Consider the following 21,780-nt stretch of genomic DNA (forward strand, 5'->3'; position numbering starts at 1 on the left):
CGCTTGTCCTAAAAAACTTCCTCCATCGATTTTTCTCGAATCCTTCATTTTCTTACTCAAAATTTCGAAATTTTCATTGCAGAATGAGTCAGCTGGAGTTTCCGGGGGTCTACGTGGAAGACGTGGGTCTTCTCGCCATGGGAACTCTGAAATTAAACGAGAAATCGTTGAGTTTCAAGAGTGAAAAAGGCGGGAAATCGGTGAATATCAATGGAGACGATATCGACGGTCTGAAATGGCAAAAACTCGGAAATAAGCCGGGACTCAGAGTTGGTGTCAGTGATGGTGCAGTCCATCGGTTCGGAGGGTTCAAAGATACAGTGAGTAGTAGGGAATTGCAGGAAATTTGTTATTTTTTCAATGAGAAAAAGATAAATTTTGATAAATCTGAATATAAAGAGCTCATTTTCAGCATTTCTAGTTCTGCTAAATAGTTTTTTTAAGGCTATTTTTTAATTTTCTGACAGTTTTTTGTATTTTTTTCACTCTAAAATCTGCTGGGAAGTTATAAAGTATCTTTACTACTGAAAAAGGTCTCAAACGATGAATTCAGTACATTTTTTTCAATTTCAGACGATTTTTATCGATTTTCTCGTAGTTTCTATCAAAATTTTCATATTTTTTTCAAATTTTTATCGAAAATGTAAACATTTTTGATGATTTTCTAGAATTTCTTCTAATTCTGAATCATAGTCGAAATTTTGACTTTTATGCGAAAAAAAAAGAATTTTGAATTTTCAGGCTTATTATCCGGGCCTCGGAGCCGGATTTTGACAAGTATAGCGAATTTCCGTAGTTTTTTTTTTCTATTTTCCAAGTTTTCTCACAAAATTTCACCAAAAAAACGTCCAAAAAATTTCTTGAAAACTGCAAAAACCTTATTTTTTAATCCGTTTAAAGATAAATGTCTATTTTTCAAAAATCTTGAAAAATTGCAATTGCATCGAAATTTCTTTCTGAAATTTAGAAAATTCGTTCCACATGATTTTTCAATTTTTACATTCCATGACCTCGATTTCTGATTCATAGTCGAAAATTTGACTTTTTCGCGAAAAAGTTCCAGTTTTTATTCTATTTTCACCTTTTTCTCACAAAATTTTGATTCCAGAACATGAAAAATCGAGCAAAAATTGAAATTTAGGAGATTTTAAACCAATTGTTTGTGATTTCCTTCTTTTTCCACATGATTTTTCTTCAATTTTTCCATTCCAGGACCTCGAAAAACTCCAAAAATTCACGGACGCCGCGTGGTCTCAACCAATAGAACAATCCAATCTCTTCATCAAAGGATGGAGTTACGGACAAGCCGAGGTCAAAGGACGAAATATCGAATTCTCGTGGGAAGACAAGCCGATTTTCGAGATTCCGTGCACGAACGTGTCCAATGTGACAGCAAATAAGAATGAGGCTGTTCTGGAGTTCCATCAGAATGATAATAGTCAAGTGTCTCTGATGGAAATGCGATTTCATATGCCAGTTGACGCAGAGACTGAGGATGACGTGGATAAAGTAGAGGAATTCAAGAAAGCAGTGTTGGCATTTGCTGGATTGGAAGCTGAAGCTGAGCAACCGATATGTCTACTCACGGATATTCTCTGTACGACGCCACGTGGAAGATATGATATCAAAGTGTATCCGACAAGTATTGCACTCCATGGAAAGACTTATGACTACAAGATTCCAATCAAATCGATCAATCGATTGTTCTTGGTGCCTCATAAAGATGGGCGAAGCGTGTTTTTCGTGTTGTCACTGAATCCGCCGATTCGTCAGGGACAGACGAGATATAGTTATCTGATTATGGACTTCCCGAAAGATGAGGAGCAGGATTTAGAGTTGGCGTTGACTGAGTAAGGAGAAATGAGAATTTTCAGAGTTTTTAGGTGTAAAATAGAGAAATTCTGGTGTTTCAAGCAAGTTTTTGAGCTAGAAACCGTGATTCTGTTGGAAAATTCGCTTATTTTAGAGCAGTTTTGACAAAATTTCACATGAAAAATCAGTTTTTTTTTAATGAATTCCAGCTTAGACCCAATTTTCATAGTGTTTCTCTAAATTATCAGAAATTTTCAGTTTTACACCTGAAAACGTACTATTTTCAGCCTTTTCTGTCATTTAAACAGGAAAATAGTGGGCGTTGACTGAGTAAAAGTAAATGTGAACTTTTTCAGTTTTTTTGGGGTAAAAATATAGAAATTCTGGTGTTTCAAGCGAATTTTTGAGCTGGAAACCGTGGTTCAGTCGGAAAAATCGCCTGTTTTAGAGCAATTTTGACAAAAATTGCTAGTTTTCATATAGGTTTTCTTATTTTTGATGATTTTTTCAACAAGATTTCAATTTACAGATAACAAGCTACGAATTTCTCCTAAAACCCAATTTTCATAGTTTTTTCTCTCAATTTTTATCAGAAATTTTCAGTTAATACCCCAAAAATTACTCTTTTCAGCTTTTAAACAGGAAATAGCGGTTTTAAACACATTTTTTATTAAAAACGATAGTATTCTATCATTTTTCACCCAAAAATACTGTAAAATTCTGATTTTTCAATTAAAATAATCTGTTTTTTTCCCAATAATTCAATTGGAAACTGCTTTCAAACAGACAGAAATTAATCAGAAATCCTAATTTTACCACATTTTTATTCCAGCGAGCAACTCGCTCAAAGCAATGGAGCACTCGAGAGAACAATGGAGGGAGCTCTCTACAAAAGCGTCTCGGCCATCTTCAAATCGATCTGCAACCTGAAAATCACTGAACCCGGACGATTCATCGGTCACTCTGGCACTCCCGCTATCCAATGTACTCATCGTCAGAATCCAGGATTACTGTACCCATTGGAGAAGGGATTCTTGTTCATTCATAAACCCGCAATGTATATTCGATTCGAAGACGTCAGCTCATGTCACTTGGCTCGTTCTGATGGTGGTACCGTAACCCGTACGGTAGACTTCGAAGTGGATCTAAAATCTGGAGCTCCAATCATATTCAATGCGATGGAGAAGGAGGAGAACAATAAATTGTTCGATTATTTGAGCAAGAAGAGTATCAAAATCAGAAATCCAGCGAGAGTTGAGAGTAGAGCTGCCGAGTCGAGTGATGAGGAGCCGGATAGATACAAAGCGGCGGTTAAGGCGGAAGGACTACAGAAAGATGATGATAGTGATGATGAGACTGATGAGGATTACGATTTGGATCAAGATTTGAAAAGGAAAAAGACTGAAAAAGACTCTTCAGAGGGGTCCGCATCGGAGCCAGATGATGAGTATGATTCAGGATCCGAGCAGGATTCAAGTGGAACTGGCGAGTCTGAACCGGAATCGGAATCTGAGACGCCGGCGAAGAAATCGAAACGATCGGAGCCAAGAGAGAAACGAGAGAAAAAGGAGAAGAAAGAGGGAAAACGTGGAAAGAAGGATAAGAAGGAGAAGGATCCGAATGCACCGAAACGCGCGTCCACAGCCTACTTCCAATGGTTTACGGCGAATCGATTGAAGATTAAGGAGGACGGAGACTCGGTGGCGGATGTGGCGAAGAAGGGAGGAGCGAAGTGGAAATCGATGAGTGCAGAGGAGAAGAAGGTGCTTAAAAGTCGCAATTTTCAGTCGAAATCGGCTTTTTTGGGAAAAACTGCCAAAACTTGATTTTCAGCTTGAAAATCGGGGGTATTTGAGTTTGGAACTCGGAAGAATAGAACTGCGACAAAATAAAACTGTGAAAATATAGAACAGGAAAAAATAGAACTGAACAAAGTGGAACAGTGAAAGTTAGAACCGCAACAAAACAGAACTCAACAAAATAGAACTCTAGTTCGAATGGAGCGCGTTTGCTTTTTTTTGCAAAAATTCAATTTATTTTTGACTTTTCTCAAATAAATTCATATTTTTCATCGAATAATTGTTCAAATTAAAAAAAAAGTCGTTCTGATTCTTCTAAAAAGAAAAAAAATGCAAACGCGCTCCATTCGAACTAGAGTTCTATATTTTCACAGTTTTATTTTGTCGCAGTTCTATTCTTCCGAGTTCTAAACTCAAATACCCCTGAAAATCTAAATTTTTGCTGTTTTTGGATGCTCTCGGATCATCTAAGCAGCGCTAAAACCAGCTAAGCAGCACTAAAAATCATCTAGAAAAGGTAATGATTTTTAGCGCTGCTTAGGTGAATTTTAGCGCGGCCCTCCCCTAGTAAGCAGCGCGAAAACTAGGTAAGCAGCACGAATACCAGCTAAGCAGCGCTAATATTCAACTAAGCAGCGCTGACAAGGGAATTGACTTTCGGTATCCGTTCAGAATTTTCTATAAACTTGCACACTGATAGTTTCGAATCTGCTTTAAACAATGATAATAGTGAAAAAGTGCAAAACTCCAGAAAAGTTGGACTTTTTTGCTCCGAAAGTTTGCTCATTTTTCATCATAGAAAACACAAGTGCCAATTCGGGAGGACTATCGGGTTCGTAAAGACAACTAGCTGTCTTCTAGACCAGCGGTTGGATGGCCACGTGGCAGTGAGGGGGACTGGTAGGAGGAAGGTCTGGGGATCGACCCCTTCCCCTTTTTTCTTTTTTTGCATTTTGAAAACTGACCATAAAATGTCAACTACAGCGTTTTCGAACTATTCCATCAAGTTTTCTTCCGTTTCGAACTGTTTTCTACATTTTCTGAATATTTGGTAAGAAACTTTTTTTGAGAAAATTTTTTGTTCTCATGGTCTCATTCATCTCACCATGGTCTACCCACTCATTTTGAAAGCTTGTAAACCAAATTTTTCATCGCATCTACTCTCGAACCAGTCATTGTTTCAAAATGAAGAAGGCACTGTATGATTATTCGACATGTCCTCGGAAAACACAAGATTAATTGAAGAATTGACAATGAGGAGTCTCCATCATCAATGAGACCATGAGAACAAAAAATTTTCTCAAAAAAGTTTCTTACCAAATATTCAGAAAATGTAGAAAACAGTTCGAAACGGAAGAAAACTTGATGGAATAGTTCGAAAACGCTGTAGTTGACATTTTATGGTCAGTTTTCAAAATGCAAAAAAGAAAAAAGGGGAAGGGGTCGATCCCCAGACCTTCCTCCTACCAGTCCCCCTCACTGCCACGTGGCCATCCAACCGCTGGTCTAGAAGACAGCTAGTTGTCTTTACGAACCCGATAGTCCTCCCGAATTGGCACTTGTGTTTTCTATGATGAAAAATGAGCAAACTTTCGGAGCAAAAAAGTCCAACTTTTCTGGAGTTTTGCACTTTTTCACTATTATCATTGTTTAAAGCAGATTCGAAACTATTAGTGTGCAAGTTTATAGAAAATTCTGAACGGATACCGAAAGTCAATTCCCTTGTGAGAATCATCTTATTGTTAGCAGCGCTAAAAATCGTCTAAGCAGCGCTAAAACCAGCTAAGCAGCGCTAAAAATCAAAATTTTGATTCATCTATCTATTTCATTCAGGAATGGGAAGAACTCGCGGAGAAAGACAAGGCTCGCTACGAGGCTGAAATGAAGGAATACAAGAAGAATGGAGGCGGAGCTTCCTCCTCTTCATCCAAACCGTCTTCTTCTTCCAAAAAGAGTTCGGGCCCATCGTCATCAAAAGCGAAATCCAAGGAATATATCAGTGATTCGGACGATTCTGATGACGAGGAGCCGAAGAAAAAGGAGAAGAAAGCGGCACCAAAAGAGGATTCCGGGGAAAGTGATGGCTCGGAGGGAGGATCGGATGCATCGGATGCGTCGGAAGACGATTCGGATTAAATGTTATGATTTTTACTGTGTTATGCTTGCAATCACGCTCTGCTGAACACTTTGGTGGAGCGCGTTTGCTTTTTCTATGTCAAAACTTAAATTAATTCAACTAATTTATAATTTTATTACTATAACTTGTCTCATATTTCACATGTATCTCACCATTTCGTGTTTCATGATTCTGTATTTTTTAAAGTTTTTTTTTTGCAGAAAAAAGTTGATTTTTTGAATTTTCTCTCTATTTCCCCGATTTGACTATCGGTTTCTCACCGAATTTCTGTACTTTTTACCCGTTTCTTTATCACCCCTTCCCACTCTAAACCAATTTCCAGATGTCTGCTCTGTCCGACTTTTTGAAGCAACCAAATTTGCTTCAAGTGACGGACGGCGGACCGCTGGTCGACGGAACCGATGGGGTCGCCGGGACGAGAGTTGTCGGAAGTGTTGCCGAGGCGAGACGTGAGTTTTGGAGAACAAAAATTATGGAAATTTCAGATTTTTTGTGAGAAAATCGCAAAATTTTTGGTCAAAAAATGGTAGAAATTTATAATTTTGATAATTTTTTGTGCAGTTTCATTTGGAAAATTCTGTGAAATTCTTGTTTTTCTTTACTCGAAAAAAGTTTGTTCTCATACTTGTCAAGGCCCGGGCCTCCAAAAAATTAACCAATTTTCAAAAAAATTTCAGTTTTGCATCGAAAATGCAAACATTTTTGATAATTTCTTCCAATTCTAAATAATTGTCGGAATTTCGACTATTTCGCGAAAATTGAAATTTGAACTTTGGCACCAAAACACACGGGCCTTGACAAGTATGATTTTTTTTGAATTTTTCCAAATTCTGGACTTTTTCGCAAAAAAATTAAATTTTGGCATCAATCCTGTCAAATTTTAGTTTTGTGATTCGAAAAAAGCTTATTTTCAGTCCAGATTCCGCCTATTTCCCGGTCACATCCCCCTAATCAACTTTCGCTTTTCCAGAACTCCGTGGTGCTGACGTGCTGACCGAGGAGGTCGAGTACGCAATAATCCAAGTACAGGAGACGGAACTGCTCGCCGAAGTGTGCAATACGGTGTTCGATGTGATGAAACAGAACGGAGAAGTCGCCGTCTTCTCCCAAGATCTCGTCACCGCGTCTCGCAAACTTCGTATCGCTGGATTCCGTGTTCCGACGACGGCTACCGAGTGGCCGGTTCGTGGTGTCAAAATGGTGAATTTCGGAGATAAAGTCGCGTTGGATCTCGGAACCGCCGCCGCCACCATCGACGAGGACCTCATCGATGAGGATGGACTTCTTCAGGAGGAGGATTTCGAGAAACCAACTGGAGATCAGTTGAAGGCCGGAGGATGTGGACCAGATGATCCGAATAAGAAGAAACGGGCATGCAAGAACTGCAATTGTGGACTCGCCGAGCAGGAGGAGGCCGAGAAAATGGGCAAAATTGCCGAGGCGCCGAAGAGTAGCTGCGGAAATGTAAGGATGGGTTGGAAGCTCCGCCTTGATTATTGGCTCCGCCCACTTTGGCAACATCGCGGCACGGTTTTGCAGGCTTCCGACGGGCCGGGCATGGTCACAGTACAAAAATTTGAAATTTTTTGGAATTTTTGGATTTCTTTGCAAGAAAAACCGAAATTTCGACTACGTCCTTACATATCGATAAAACTCAAGCGTGCATAGCATTTTTGACTATTTTTCATAAAATCTAAAAATTTCGAAAATTTTTGTGAAAAAACGCACATTTTTGACTCCGGGACGACCGGGCCGGGCCGATATTTTGCAAGTCTGTATTTTCAGATTATTTTGAGTTGGATTTTGCAGGAAAATAGTTGCTTTCGATGTTTTTTAAACAAAAACTCAACAATTTCATTATTAATTTTTCAAAAAAATTGATCGAAAATTGAAAAGGCCGAAAAAGGTGTGCGGCATATTGCAAAAGTGGGAGGAGCTAAGGCACGCCCCTTTATCCGCGCCGCAAATTTGTTTTTTCTGAAAACATTTTTTAAAGTTGAAGCACCGATATGATGCGCCTAATGAGCGGAATGGCGTTGTTCTCAGAATCTGAATCTCAGATTCAAGCCACGCCCCTTTTTGCAAACTTGCTGCACGGTTGATTACACAAACCTGTTTTAGTGTTCCTGACTACAACTTTTCAGTGGAAATAGGTCATTTTTGAAATTTGAACTTAGAGTGGAGTTTCGTGCCAAACCGCCATGAGACCACGCCCCCAAAGTTCCGCGAAAATGGGCGGAGCTTCACTAACACCAATTGGTGCTCCAAATCTTCAAAAATTCCAAAACCAATCCCAAAATTTTTTCAGTGTGCTCTCGGAGACGCATTCCGTTGTGCCACGTGCCCATACCTCGGACAACCACCATTCAAACCTGGCGAGACTGTCAAACTCTCCACTGTCGACGACTTCTAAATGCATTCCAGCAGCTTCCAACTTCCTGTTCTCCAACTCTATAATTCACGTGGTTATATTTTGTCTCGTTTTTTCGAATTCGCCATCCCCAAGCCCCGCCCCTTCGAAAGTCCCCCTTGAAACCACGTATTTTCGTTCGTTTCGCCTGTTATCAGTTCATTTATATACTCTCTTTTTTTTGTCAATTATATTTTGCGCCGCGTAGAAAACTTATTATTTTTCCCTTCTTTTTCTTGTACTAACCGCTTCGTTGTGTTGAAGGAAAGAAACAAATAAAACTGCTAGTGCTCGCCGCAATTAGAGCTCTAACTGTGCGATAGAGCGCGTTTCATTACCGTTATCTAGGAATCTCATCTCTCCGCATTCTCCCCACATCGGGTCAAGGCAACATGGAGGGATCAATGGCAAAACCCCCCTTCAGAATACCTCGATGACGTCACCGCGCATCGGAAACAAGAATTCTCAAGTCACGTGGTGGACGGGGGTCTTCTATCAATTCCTTCTTGATAGACAAGTTTTATTATATGACACCGAAACGGCACGTATTTACTCTCGTTTTCTCTGCGTCTCACCGCCGAGAGACACCACGTGCCCCCTCTCTCCAGCGAAAAAGTGTATTCTATGTGTTCTGTGGTTTACTGTTTTCAGATTTTCTCATGGTTTCATCCCATTGAATTCAGATATAGTCATATAAAGTCATGTGATCCGTGGCACGGGCGGTGCAAACGAAAAGAAAGAAAATTTTGTAAATATGTCTGCGTCTCTTAATTGTCATGCACTCTCTCACTCGCCTCAACGATTGCTCTTTTTCTCCCTTGGCAATACTCTCTCTCATCGTTTTTTTGGTTTTTGTGGATGCACTCGACCACACACAACATCCACGCAACACACGCACACGCCACACTTTCTTCACGAGAAAATGGCAAAAAGTTGGCGTTTTTTGTTTTGTTTGGCATTAGAATGGCTTTATTTATTGCTTTATGTTGAAAAAACGGAGAAAATTGGGGGAAATTCTGATGAAAATCGAACAAAAAAAGATAAATTTGACAAAAATACAGTTTTCGTGGTGAGACTCGATTGACAATTTTCATGCATGCGTCTTAGGTGTTGATTTACGAGGTGTACTGTAATTAATTTTTAAATTTAAGTATTCAACGATTTCTTGCAAATTTTTGACAGTTTTTTCAACTTTAAGCTTGTTTTAATTTGAAATATTGTGTTTTTCTAATAGAAAAACTTTTGAAAACAACAAATCTGATAGAAAAATGTCAAAGTTTCAACTTTTAACAAAGATACGTGTTTTTACATACCTCAGCATTTTTTAAGGCTTTTGGTGATCGAAACATATAAAATGCTATCAAATTGTTTTTAATTACTTAAAACAATAATATTTTCAATACAAACCCTTTAAAAATTACATTTTCCAATTAAAATTTAAAAGTTCGTGAAATTACGGTTTTCGTGACGAGACCCCAATAACAAATTTTGGCTTTGCGTCGTTTGTGTCGATTTACGAGACTTACTGTAATTTATTTGATTTTCTTTTATTTCCAACCAGTTTTTTTCCAATTAATTGCAATTTTCATCGATTTTCCCCCAGCAAAATCTGTGAAAATCATCAAATCCCGGGCGGCCCGCTCCCCGTTTTGTTATCATTTGTTATCAGACCACTGTGTTATCAATCGTTTTCTTCTTCGTCTTCTTTCCCAATTTTCCATCATCATCGTCTCTTTCGTGATCACAAATATGTCTCTTCTTCATGTATTTTCTCTGTTGCCTTCTTGCTGTTGCTGAACAATTTCTCACAATAAGAACAGGACAAAATAATATTTTTTCACCCTTTTTTCGCAACTTTTCCGTCCATTTTCTGACGTCATTTTGTTGGTTTTTTGGTTCATAGAGGAAGTATTGATTGATTTTGGAAATATAGAAATATACATTTCATGGTCAAATACTATAAGTTAGGTTATGTTTGCACCTCGCGGGGAGAGTATAGTAGCCAGCGGAAAAAATTTAGGGGAATTGAATAGAAAATCGGATTAACAATTCGATTTTTTCCCTCTTTTTCTTTAGTTTTCAGTAGGTGAGAAGGTCAGGTAAACGGAAAATGGAAATTATAAAAACCAAGAAAATCGACTGGATTTTTTTTCACTATGAGCCAATTTTCTAGAACTTTCAATTATTTCACACCAAAATTCAAGATATCTCGAGTTTTCACTGTTTTTCTAGCATCGTACAATGATTTCTCGATTCCGCGTAGTAAAAGACAGATTTACACAAAATTTCGATAGTTTCAGACACTTTCCAACTAGAAATTCTAACAAGAACGAGATTTCTAGCAAAAATAGATTTCCTGGAATACTAAACGAGCCATCGTTGAACAGGGACATACACGTTTCACCTTTTTCTCGGTGGTCTAGAAATCATAATTTCAGAAAGAGACTCTTCTGGACTTAAACTGGTTCTCATCATACTTGCAAACCGGGTCGACACGTAGCTCGCTTAAAACGCAATATTATGGGCTGAAAAATACACCAAAATGTAGATCTCAGCGAGCTCTATGTCTGTGATCTACTACGGACCGGCTGGTGGATCGTTAATGTGCCGTGTGCCGGGCTAGTCAGGCTTTTTTGGCCATTTCCGCGTTTTTTGGCACTTTTTCAGGCTCTCTGTACACTAATGACTAGCCATCCAACCCGTAGAACTCGCTGAGATCTACATTTTGGCATATCTTTCAGCTCATAACATTGCGAGCTAACTAGGGAATGTTCCAGACGTAACTTGGTCTTTCAAATTGGCTCATATCCCATAAGGTACTTCTGAACTTAAAATGCATATATCTCAGTTCAGTGAAACGTTCTGCAAAGTTGGATCACATATTCGGAATCAGCGTTTTCAGAAGTACTTAATAGAATATGAGCCAATTTGAAAGGCCAAGTTACGTCTGGAACATTCCCTAGTAAGCGCCGGCTTGCGAGTATGGTCCTCAGCATTTCGATGGTTGCCATCACAAAAATGAAATTAGCAGGTCTAAAGTTGTATATAATCTCATTTTTTGCTACCTGATGGCTCTTTTCACCACTGATCTCAGAACACTCTCTAATTTTCCGTACTCCTATCGCTCTTTTCCATCATAAACACGCATTAGTCGCGTCTCTCTCTCTCCACAAATTAGATCATTATCAAAATATTATTGTGTTCTCTGAAACACCTCCCAAAATACGTCCATAAGTGACCCCCCTCTGCCTATCTTTCAACGCCTTTTGCATCGGTTTCCGAAAACAATCGACACGTCGTGGTGAGAGAGTACTCAAGAATGAGAGAAGTTCTTCTAGTCGGGTCACGTGTTGTAACAACTGATCCTTCTTGTCTCTCCTCACTTCGTTTCTTCCCTTCATCCTTACACCAACATTTTCTACGTTTTCGTTCCCTTCTCCACCCCAAAAAGTTTTCCCACATTTCTTTGGTTTCCATCGTTTTCTCTTCTCGGAAACTTTGTTTTAAAGATCTTTTGATGTTGTGTACTTCTCGTGGAGAATAGGAGTTTTGGAATTTGAGCTTTGTAGCGAGATTCTGTTGATTTGAGTTGTTTTCTGTGCGAGTTTTCTCGGAAACCTGTCAGAGTTTAAGTTTTTTGGATATTAGCTCGGCACAGTTCTTACAACTGCGCTCCACCGAAATCTCCTTGAAAAATGCCCCTTTTTCTCTGAGTCTCTAAATTTCGCTCACAGTTTTCTCCTGTTTCAGTAGAGCGCAGTTGTAACAGGCGTGCCGTCATAATTAATCATTTTTGAGAAATTCACAAGCATTGGCTGAAATATTCAGAAACCTTCGTGTAAATTGTGAACATTTTGATAGCTTTTGTCTATTCTCGAGGTTTTTATTGCGGATTTTCCATATAGCCGATTTCATAGATTTTCCTATCTTTTTCTCTATCAAAAAAAGCTATTTTAGCTGTATTTTCAGTATACTTTTTTATTTCGGTAAAACTTCTCTAAACAATGAAAACGTTGGCAAAAAATCACTCAAACTGAAATTTTACCACTCCACAACTGCGCTCCACCGAAATGCCTTTGAAAAATGTATTTTTTCTCAGAGTCTCTCAATTTCACACACAATTTTCTTCGGTTTCGGTAGAGCGCGGTTGTACGACCTGTGCTGAGATAATACAAAACTCTTACTGTTCAAACTTTGCTTATTCTCAATAGAGCGCACATACTCACCCACTCTCATAATTTTCAGACAACATGTCACGGGGTCAAATAATCCACAGTGGGCACTTTATGTGCTCGAATTTACACGACGACCTCGTGCCGGATGAAGACGAAGAAGACGTCGAAGTAGACGTTGTGGAGGATGACGAGAAATCGACGGAACCCCAATCATTGGCGAATAAAAATAAAGTTTTAGACGAGAAACCCGTCACATTTTACAAGTTTGGAGTCGGAAAAACACAATCCATCGCTATTGATGTGTCGTTGAATAAGCTGAACAAGTGTATCAAAGTCGCCTATAAGTAAGGGTTTTTTTTTAATTGGAAATGTGGAAAATCGGTTAAAAATAGAAAACGAAAACGAAAACGCGCCACCGACGCGCCAGACGATTTCTGTATAGATGTTCTCGCGGAAAATTCCAAAAATTTATGATTTTTTGAAATAAAACTAATATAATTATTGATTTATGACCTGTTTCCTTGAAGTCTTAGACACCTTAAAAAAAAAAGAAAAACGCGCCGCCGGCGCCCCAGACGATTTAAATGTTGAGATTTCCAATGAATTTTTGAGAAAAAATTATATATTTTTCAGTTTTTTTTTGAATATATGAATTCAAAGCTAAAAAGGGTTGGTTTCTGAATCAGTTTAGCTTTGAATTCATATATTTTTTCTCAAAAATTCAATGAAAATCTTGATTTTTCCTTGTTTTTTTATTTTTAATTTTCTGAAAATTGATATATTTCTAGCTTAAAAGTGATGTATCTCAGTTCATTTCGATCCCCAATAAATTCAAAAAAACTGATTCAGAATCCTCACGTCTTCTGCGTTCTATTAGTACAATTTTGGAAAAGAAAACTCGAAAAATGTGTCAAAAATTCAAAAAATTTGAAAAATTTCACTGAAAAAGTCCCAAAATTAATTGAATGGAAGCTGAAAGCATTGAATATGTCTGAAATCGCTCTGAAACTGATTTTCATAAATTTTACATTGAAAATCAGTTTCAGAGCGATTTAAGACATATTCAATGCTCTCAGCTTGCATTTATTTAATTTTGACACTTTTTCAGTTAAATTTTAACTTTTTTCACAAAAATTGTTCATTTTTAACCGAATTAAATGAATTTAAGCTTTAAAAAAACCCCAACTTTCAGTAAAATGACGACACCGAAATGGAAAGATTTCAAAGGTTTACGACTACATTGGAAGCAGAGAGTTCGGTTGAATAATGTGATTTGGAGAGCATATTATATTGAGTGTGAGTGTTGATTTTAGCTGAAATTTAGAAGTTTTTTAAGCAAAAAATCGATATAAATCGGTCAATTTTGACGTCCTATAGAATCTGAAAATATATTAGCTCGGCGCAGTTCTTACAACTGCGCTCCACCGAAATCACCCTTAAGAAATGTCTCGTTTTTCTCTGAGTCTCTCAATTTCGCACACAGTTTTCTTCGGTTTTGGTAGAGCGCGGTTGTAATACGCGTCACGTTGTCAGATTTATTAGAATCACGCCCTTCTGAAATTCGGTGGAGCGCGTTTGCATCTTTACCATTTTTCCATTTTCAGTCCGAAAAAAGCAGCCGGTGAAACCGAAGAAGCCGTTCTGCTACTTCGCAGTGCCCGATGACGATACAACACATCAGAAGATCGAGGGATCGATTGTAGAAGGAATGTATTGGAAGAGGAAAATGGAAGGAGTGTGTGCACAATATAAACGATGGAGAATTCGATCGAAACATAGTATTCATCCGGAGAAAGGAGGAATGGTATCGACGTGTTCATCGACAAGTGTTAGCAGTATGAGTGGAAAGAGGAAACGAGTGAGTTTTTGGTTTTATTAGCTTAGAACAGTTCTTACAACTGCGCTCCACCGAAATCCTCTTGAAAAATGTCTCTTTTTCTCTAAGTCTCTCAATTTCGTACACAGTTTTCTTCGGTTTCGGTAGAGCGCGGTTGTAAGAACTGTGCGGTGCTGTTAGAAAATTTAAAAATGGTAGGAGAAGATATCAGCTCTGTTGAGCTGCAAAATAATGAGAAAGCGTCAAATTATATAAGAATAAGACGGTTTATGCAACCGCGCTCTAGTGAAATTGCATTTTCGAAGATGATTTGAGTGGAGCGCACTTGTAAGATTCACGCTAAAACCGAAAATAACGCTAAGATTACGGTAGACACCATATTATTAGGCATGTTTGGTAGATCGAATATCTGCGATCAATCGCGCTCTATCGAAATCGATGGAGAATGTAGACGTGCTCCACTGCAACTTTACCTCATTTAGAGGGATCGTGTGAATGCGCGCTCTACGGATAAGATTATTCTCAGACTGAACCGAAAGTTTCGAAAATTCCCCCACTCTCATTAATTTTAATTGCAGATTCTGAGAAACTTTTATTATTGAATCATATGCTAAAAATCGCTCTAAACGCCACAATTTCCATTCTCCTAATTCAAAAGGAGCTTAGGTGGAAGAGTTTTTCAGCGCGGCCGTGTAGTCCTCTCGGACAAGATTTTTGCTCAATTCCTCGTTTTCTCACTCTCACGTGTTTTTTTTTCAATTTATATCACAAAAAAGAAAAGGAAATTTGTTGGAAAAAGTGAGAAATCGAGGAATTGAACAGAAATCTTGTCCGAGAGGACTACACGACCCGCGCGGAAAAACTCTTCCACGAAGGCTCCTTTTGAGCCGGGAAAACGGGAATTTAGACCGTTTAGAGAGATTTTAAGCATATGCTCCAATAATGAAAGTTTCTTAGAATTTTCTGAAGTATCGGAATCTGAAATAAAGAATTCCTTCCCTCCCAAAAACCGTCCGGAAGTTCCAGAAACAACCAGCACAAAAAGAGCGAATCGACACTCATCTGGCACATGTCAACGAGCCGCCCGTCAAACTTCAACGAAGTCAAACGCCGAAACACACGATTTCGGATGAGTTCGCGTGGCATTTGGATGAATTGGAGAATGAATTCGGCGATGTGTTCACTGATGACTTTTTGGATTCTTTGAATGAGCCGTATCTGTTTCCTGATTCTAGAGATGTTTGTGAGTTTAAAAAATTTATTTTAAAATTGAATTTTAGTGAGTAAATGCGCTCTACTGCAAAAAGGAGAAAGTCAGATAGAGCGCGTTTGCAGGTGATAAACGCGCTCTATTAAAATCGTATTTCTGCAAAATAGATTTCAATAGAGCACTTTTGCTGTTTTACCGTCCATTCTGTCGTAAATTGAGCAAACGCGCTCCACCGAAATCACTCAAGTGGCATTTCGGTAGAGCGCACTTGCTGTCTAAATCATTGCCGCATTTCACCAAAAACGATTCCATTAGTTTCATACTTGTCAAGGCCCGGGTACTTGGCGCCAAAACTCAAAATTCAAATTTTTTGAATTTTTTTCCGAAAAAGTAAAATTTCGACTATCATTCAGAATTAGAAGAAATACTGAATTTTTTTTCACAAATGTCACATTTTCGATGAAAAAATTTAAAAAATTTCGATGAAAAATTGATAAGGCCTTCAAAAAAAATGAACCTTTTTTAAAAATTTTTATCGAAAATGTGAACATTTCTGATGATTCTTCAGAATTTTTTCGAATTCTGAAAAATTGTCGAAAATTTGACTTCTTCACGAAAAAAATTCAAAATTTTTCAAAAAATTTAAAACAAATTGAAATTTGAACATTGGCGCCAAAACACCCGGGGCTTTTGAAGTATCATCAGTTTGATTTCGCCTTCCAGACCTGGGAACTGGCAACTCAGCAACCGCGCCCTACTGCAACTCACAAGTCTCAAATTATTATCATGGCACGCTTCTCGCAACCGCGCTCTATTGAAACCGAAGAAAATTGTGTGCGAAATTGAGAGACTCTGAGAAAAAGAGCCAGTTTTCAAGAGGATTTCGGTAGAGCGCAGTTGTAAGAACTGTGGCGAGCTAATATACAACCTCTCTCTTTTCCAGACGGTGGAAACAACGCTGACATCATCCAACCGGGTCTTCTACCCCTCCAACCAACGATCGAAGACATCATGATGTCGCTCAACGATTTCCCCGAATCGCCGCCGTTTCCAGGCGATCGGGATACAATGAGAACACCGATAGACCATGAACGACCGTCGACGTCTTCTAACCAACCACCTCCTCAGATGAGACGATCCGCTTCGTCGTCAGCGTCACTCCATCAGATGCAAGTCATTCAACAACAACAACAACAACAACAACCGCCACAGTCAATCGCCCAACCATCCCAACAAATTCAAATTCAACAACCCGTCGCCCGAAACCCCACTCAAGATTTCATGGCTCACTCGATTATGATGGATTATCGATTGATGCCCACTCGACAGTCCTCAGCAATCACTTCTCAAATGCTCATGCTCAGCCAATCCGCTTCCACGTCATCATCCCAACCACAGTATGCCACGTCGACACATTACAATACGAACAACGCGTTTCTGCCTGTCAGAAATGTCATGTCGACGCAACATCATAATTTGGCTCATGCTCAACACTGGAATAAACAGCAACAGCAGAATTTTTTGGTAGGACATCGGGATGGATGGCCTGTACAGACAGATTGGGAATTTGAATCGATTTTTAGACATTCTGGCACACCTGAGACGCGTTTTTAAGGCGAAAAATCGTCAGTTCCAGTGATTTTTTATTATGTCTGGTGCGCCTTGGCCGCGTTTTCAGCGATTTTTGATGAGTTTTGGATCCGTCTGGCGTTCCTTTGACGCGTTTTTGCTGGAAAACCTGATTTCCGCATTTTCCGTTTTGAACTTTTTGAAATTTTTCATCGAAAATGTGAACATTTTTGATGATTTTTCAGATGATGGCCGAAAATGTGACTTTTTCGCGAAAAAACTCAAAAAAATTCGAAAAAATTTGAATTTTGGCCCCAAGTATTATCGGAATAAAAAAGTTCCGACATTTTTTCTTACGACAAAATGCAGACTCAGTGCAAAATTACTACTGAGTCTGCATTTTGTCGTAAGAAAAATTGTCGGAACTTTTTTATTCCGATAATACCCGGACCTTGACAAGTGAATTCGGGAAAAAACTTAGTTTGGTTTCGATTTACGGCGTAAATCGACTCTCGTGGCCGATTTTTCGCGTTTTCTAGGCCAGGGATCCCCTTTTTGTCTGGAATTCAGAAATACGTTAAATTTTTTCTGCTTTTTTTTTGAAAAATTTTTTCTGCATACTAATTTTTTAAATGAAATTTGAATTGTAATTGTCCACGCAGAGTACACGAGCTTTTCCATTAGAGCGTGATTTCTTAGACAATCACAGAGTTCGTAGCAAGCGCGCTCTATTGGAAACGCGCCGTGTACTTCTCGTGGGCAAGTCGAGTTACAGTATTTCAGCAATTTACGCCAATTTTCTCGTTTTTTTCGTCAAAAAAACGAATTCTGACAGAGTGTTTTCACGGATCCCATTAGAGCGTGATTGAATCGCTACGTAAATTCACCCCAAACAAAAATCTTTGAATTTTGACTGATTCCGGGCCGGTTTTGAGCTCAAAATCCCGAATTTCAAAAAAAATTTTTTTTTAAACTTCCCTAAAACCATACTTGCAAAATATCGGCCCGGCCCGGCTCGGCCCGGCCCGGTAGAGAAAGTTGCCGGCCCGGCCCGGCCCGGTCGGCCCGGAGTCAAAAAATGAGCACAATTTTTTCACAAAATTTTTCGAAATTTTTTGAAATTTTTATCAAAAATAGTCAAAAATCCTATGTAAACTTGAGTTTTATCGATATGTAAAAACATAGTCGAAAATTCGACTTTTTTGCGAAAAAATCAAGAAAAATTTCAAAAAATTCAAATTTTCAAATTTTTGTACTGTGACCCGGCCCGGCCCGTTGCAAGTATGCCTAAAACCCATCACAATCTCTTTAATTCCAGGCATCCTTCCCGCATCAATCTCACGTCGAACGAATCCTCAACAATCAGGCGCCACTCCCCACTCGCTCAACCCAACTCCTCCCACAAAACGATCCCTACATGCCCCAATTCCTTCAATCCGCTCAACCGACACCCCAACCCACTCCTACACACGATCAAATGATGGCTCCATCACGGTCGTGGTGGCTGGATAGTCCACTAACTGCCAGTGTACAATCCCCGTTATCCGTAGCCACTCCGTTACCTCTAGCCAATCAGAACGGTCCGCAGACACCATTGGGACAGTTGATGATTGGAGGGGAGAATGGGTTTAACGGATTGCTGGGCGGAGGGAATAGTGGATTTAAAATGAGTGGAGGAAACAACGGAATACCGACACTCTCGCAGAGATTAGAGCAACCGCCCATCTCAACGACAAACTCGATTTTTGGGAATGTTGATAACAAATCGCAAAACAACAAGATCTTAGCCTCGTTGACATCTCAGAACACCCCAACACCCTCTCCAATCGACTTTTCTAGTTTGTCACGTCTTCGGACGACTTCTCTAAATGAGACGTGGAAAATGAGTCCGGTTGCCGAGCAATCCCCTACCTACCAGGCGCTCGCCGCATCAGTCACCACGAAACCATCAGTATTGAGTAGCCCAGCGAATTCTGATATTCTGGTGGCACCGGCTAGTGTGCCGGCGGCTGCTACGCTTCCAAAAATCATTCCGCCGAGGAGTAGACAGAAATCGGAGAGAGAGGCACAACCATCGGTGATCGATCGACAACAATCGTGTGATGTCAATTTGTTAAATGGAAGGAAGAATGAGGATACGGTGGTGAAGAAGGAAGAGATTCCTTCTAGACAATGTTAGTTTTATTGGGATTTTCACAGCAGTGCGAGGTGTAAGATCGCGAAAACGCGCTCCGTCGCACAACAGTCGGCACGGTGCCAAAAAAGATTTTTTAACGTTTATTTGTCGTATCTTTCAATAAAAACCGCGACGCGCACGCAACGCGACTTGGAAAAAGTAAAATTTTTTCGTTGCGGACCTTGCGCCTCGCTCCCCCAAGAGAAAGTAGCAACTGCGCTCCATTGAAATCCGGAAGTTTTAAACAATTTTTGACAAAAAACTCGGCATTTTGTTGAAAAATATGGAATTCAACTAGTTTTTCACATGAAATTTGAATTATACTTGTCCACGCAGAGTACACGAGTGTTTCGGTAGAGCTCGATTGCTTAGGAAATCACAGAATTTGTAGCAAACTCGTTCCATTGGTGGACTAGTCGAATTACTGTATTTGAGCTTTTAAGTTAAATTTCGCCAATTTTCCTGTTTTTTCCTCATAAAATCATCGAAAACTGATAGAATGCTATATTTCCACGAATTTCATTAGAGCGTAATTGTTTAGGAACTTCTAGAAAACGCGCTCCATCGGAATGTTCCGTGTACTCCTTGTGGAAAAGTTGAATTTCCGGTTTTCTTCACAACAACAAAAAAATGCAACCTGGAAATTGAAAAAGCACAATCCCTCTTGTCCACGTGAAATGCACCATTTAATATCATTAGGACGCGCTTTCCCAGACTCGTAGCGATTGAGCGCGTTAGCTGATATCCTAGCAATCGCGCTCTATTCTCAACCCAACTTTTTTCAAAATCGTTGCTTTTTTTCAGCCAGCATATCCACCGATCTCCGCGAGGTGACAAAAGAGGAACCACTCCCAATGAGTGCGCCATCCAGTGTGAAATCAATGAGACGTCAGGCACCAGATTCCACGTTGCATCCAGAAGAACGCAAACGAATTCTCCATTTACACGCCGAGCAGAACAGGCGGAGTGCGTTGAAAGACGGATTCGATCAGCTGATGGATATTGTGAGTTTTTTCGATAAAGCGCGTTTGCAATATCCATTTTCCAAATATTTCCAGATTCCGGATTTATACTCGGGCGGTGTGAAACCAACGAACGCTGTCGTCCTCGCAAAAGCCGCCGATCATATTCGACGTCTTCAAAATGAGAAATCGGATAAAGCGGATAAAATCAAGGAGGCGAAGGCGAAGATTGAGAAGTTGAATCAGCGGATATCGTGGGTTTTTAACTTTGAAACGTTTGTGTGGATTTACGGCGTAAATCGACACCAAAATCGGCTCCCAACCAGGGCTGTGCGAAATTTTTTTCTCGAAGTTTTCGAAAAAATCGGTCGAAAAACTTTGGTGATTTCTCCCGAAATTTTACAAAATCAAGTAACAAACATAGTGATTTTTCGATTTTCCCTGTTTTTTTTCTAATTTTGTACTCAAAAACAGGTTTCTGGGGGTCTTTTCTTGAAATAATTACAGTTTTCCTACAAATTCGAGTTTTTTTCTGATTGTTTTCTTGAAATGGTTTTTTTTAAACTTGTCGGTCAAAAATTTTCGAAAAAAAAGTTTTCGGAAAAAAAAACTCAAGTTTTTCGCACTCCCAACTTCACAGTCTTAGGGGTCGATTTACACCGTAAATTCACATGAATTTGCTATTTTTTCAGCCAAATCAGCTCAAAAACTCACTAATTTCAGATCAATCCAAACGAATCTTCCCCAATCGAGCGCTCCCTCGACGTCGACTCAAATCGATTCGAAAACGTCTCTCGAGACATTTTTCGATCGATATATGAAGGAAGGAGCGAAGAAGGATTGGCGTTTCTGGGTGATGTCTCAAATGCTGAAACCCATCTGTGTCACACAATCCAACTCGTTCGCCGCCACTGTCGCCGGTGACTCGTCGTCACGGAATGAAGTCGCAGCGTCGTGTTCCGATTGGATTAATAAGAATTGGAAGGCGACCGAGTTGAGACCGTTGGCTAGCACGTTGTTGGTGAGTTTTTGAGTGGGAGAGAGATAAACGGATACACAGACAGACAGACAGACAAGCAGAACTAGGGACATCCGGGAATTCAGAGACACGGACATCCGGACATCTGGAAATTCGAACAGACAGAAAGTCCGGAAACTTGGAAATCCGGAACTTTAAATGTACAGACACACAGATAGATGCTCAGAACCACGGACATCCGGACATCTGTTCTTACGGACACACGGACAGACAGCTAGATGTTCAGAATTACGGACAGGCCGAAAAGTGGGAATGCATAAATCCGGACACTACGGACACACAGACAGACAACATGTTTGAAATTGAGAAAGGAACATCTGGCAACTCGGACATCCGGACTTTAGATTAAACAGACACACAGACAGACTTTCAGAACCGAAAATCGGTGATTTTTCGGTTTTTTTGGTGATTTTCGAAACTCTCAGAAAAATATTCGGATAATTTTCGAAAAAAAAAACCGTTCGAAAAAGATAACAAATTTCTCCTGAAATTTACAAAAATGAAGTAACAAAAATAGTGATTTTTCGATTTTTCGGAAACAATTTTTAATTTTGTGCTCAAAAACAGGTTTCTGAGGGTCTATCCTTGAAAAACTTACAGTTTTCATAAAACTTCAAGATTTCGCTTCCGAAAAACTAATTTTCTCAGAGAGTT

The 21,780-nt window shown here is 39.4% G+C and overlaps 4 protein-coding genes across 4 annotated transcripts; 3 read left to right on the forward strand and 1 right to left on the reverse strand.

Annotated features, from left to right (window-relative positions):
• Window positions 1-83: 83 nt before the first annotated feature.
• Window positions 84-5,747, forward strand: GCK72_009041 (uncharacterized protein; the record flags this gene model as incomplete). The annotated part of the gene is made up of 4 exons (XM_053727181.1): window positions 84-320; window positions 1,213-1,850; window positions 2,645-3,575; window positions 5,445-5,747. The coding sequence occupies 4 exons, from the start codon at window positions 84-86 to the stop codon at window positions 5,745-5,747; spliced, it is 2,109 nt and encodes a 702-aa protein (XP_053586758.1).
• Window positions 5,748-6,070: 323 nt separating this feature from the next.
• GCK72_009042 (uncharacterized protein) lies at window positions 6,071-8,161 on the forward strand (the record flags this gene model as incomplete). Its single annotated transcript, XM_003095860.2, has 3 exons — window positions 6,071-6,197; window positions 6,719-7,212; window positions 8,057-8,161. 3 exons carry the CDS (start codon window positions 6,071-6,073, stop codon window positions 8,159-8,161), a joined length of 726 nt encoding a protein of 241 aa, XP_003095908.2.
• Window positions 6,700-7,269, reverse strand: GCK72_009043 (uncharacterized protein; the record flags this gene model as incomplete). Its single annotated transcript, XM_053727182.1, has 1 exon — window positions 6,700-7,269. The coding sequence occupies one exon, from the start codon at window positions 7,267-7,269 to the stop codon at window positions 6,700-6,702; it is 570 nt and encodes a 189-aa protein (XP_053586759.1).
• Window positions 8,162-12,408: 4,247 nt separating the features above from the next.
• On the forward strand, window positions 12,409-21,120 carry GCK72_009044 (uncharacterized protein; the record flags this gene model as incomplete). Its single annotated transcript, XM_053727183.1, has 9 exons — window positions 12,409-12,677; window positions 13,526-13,629; window positions 13,938-14,191; window positions 15,197-15,413; window positions 16,324-16,904; window positions 18,268-19,123; window positions 19,930-20,129; window positions 20,184-20,341; window positions 20,811-21,120. The coding sequence occupies 9 exons, from the start codon at window positions 12,409-12,411 to the stop codon at window positions 21,118-21,120; spliced, it is 2,949 nt and encodes a 982-aa protein (XP_053586760.1).
• Between the last annotated feature and the right edge of the window lie 660 nt (window positions 21,121-21,780).

Source organism: Caenorhabditis remanei, chromosome III (assembly GCF_010183535.1).
Source record: "Caenorhabditis remanei strain PX506 chromosome III, whole genome shotgun sequence".
Taxonomy (NCBI): domain Eukaryota; kingdom Metazoa; phylum Nematoda; class Chromadorea; order Rhabditida; family Rhabditidae; genus Caenorhabditis; species Caenorhabditis remanei.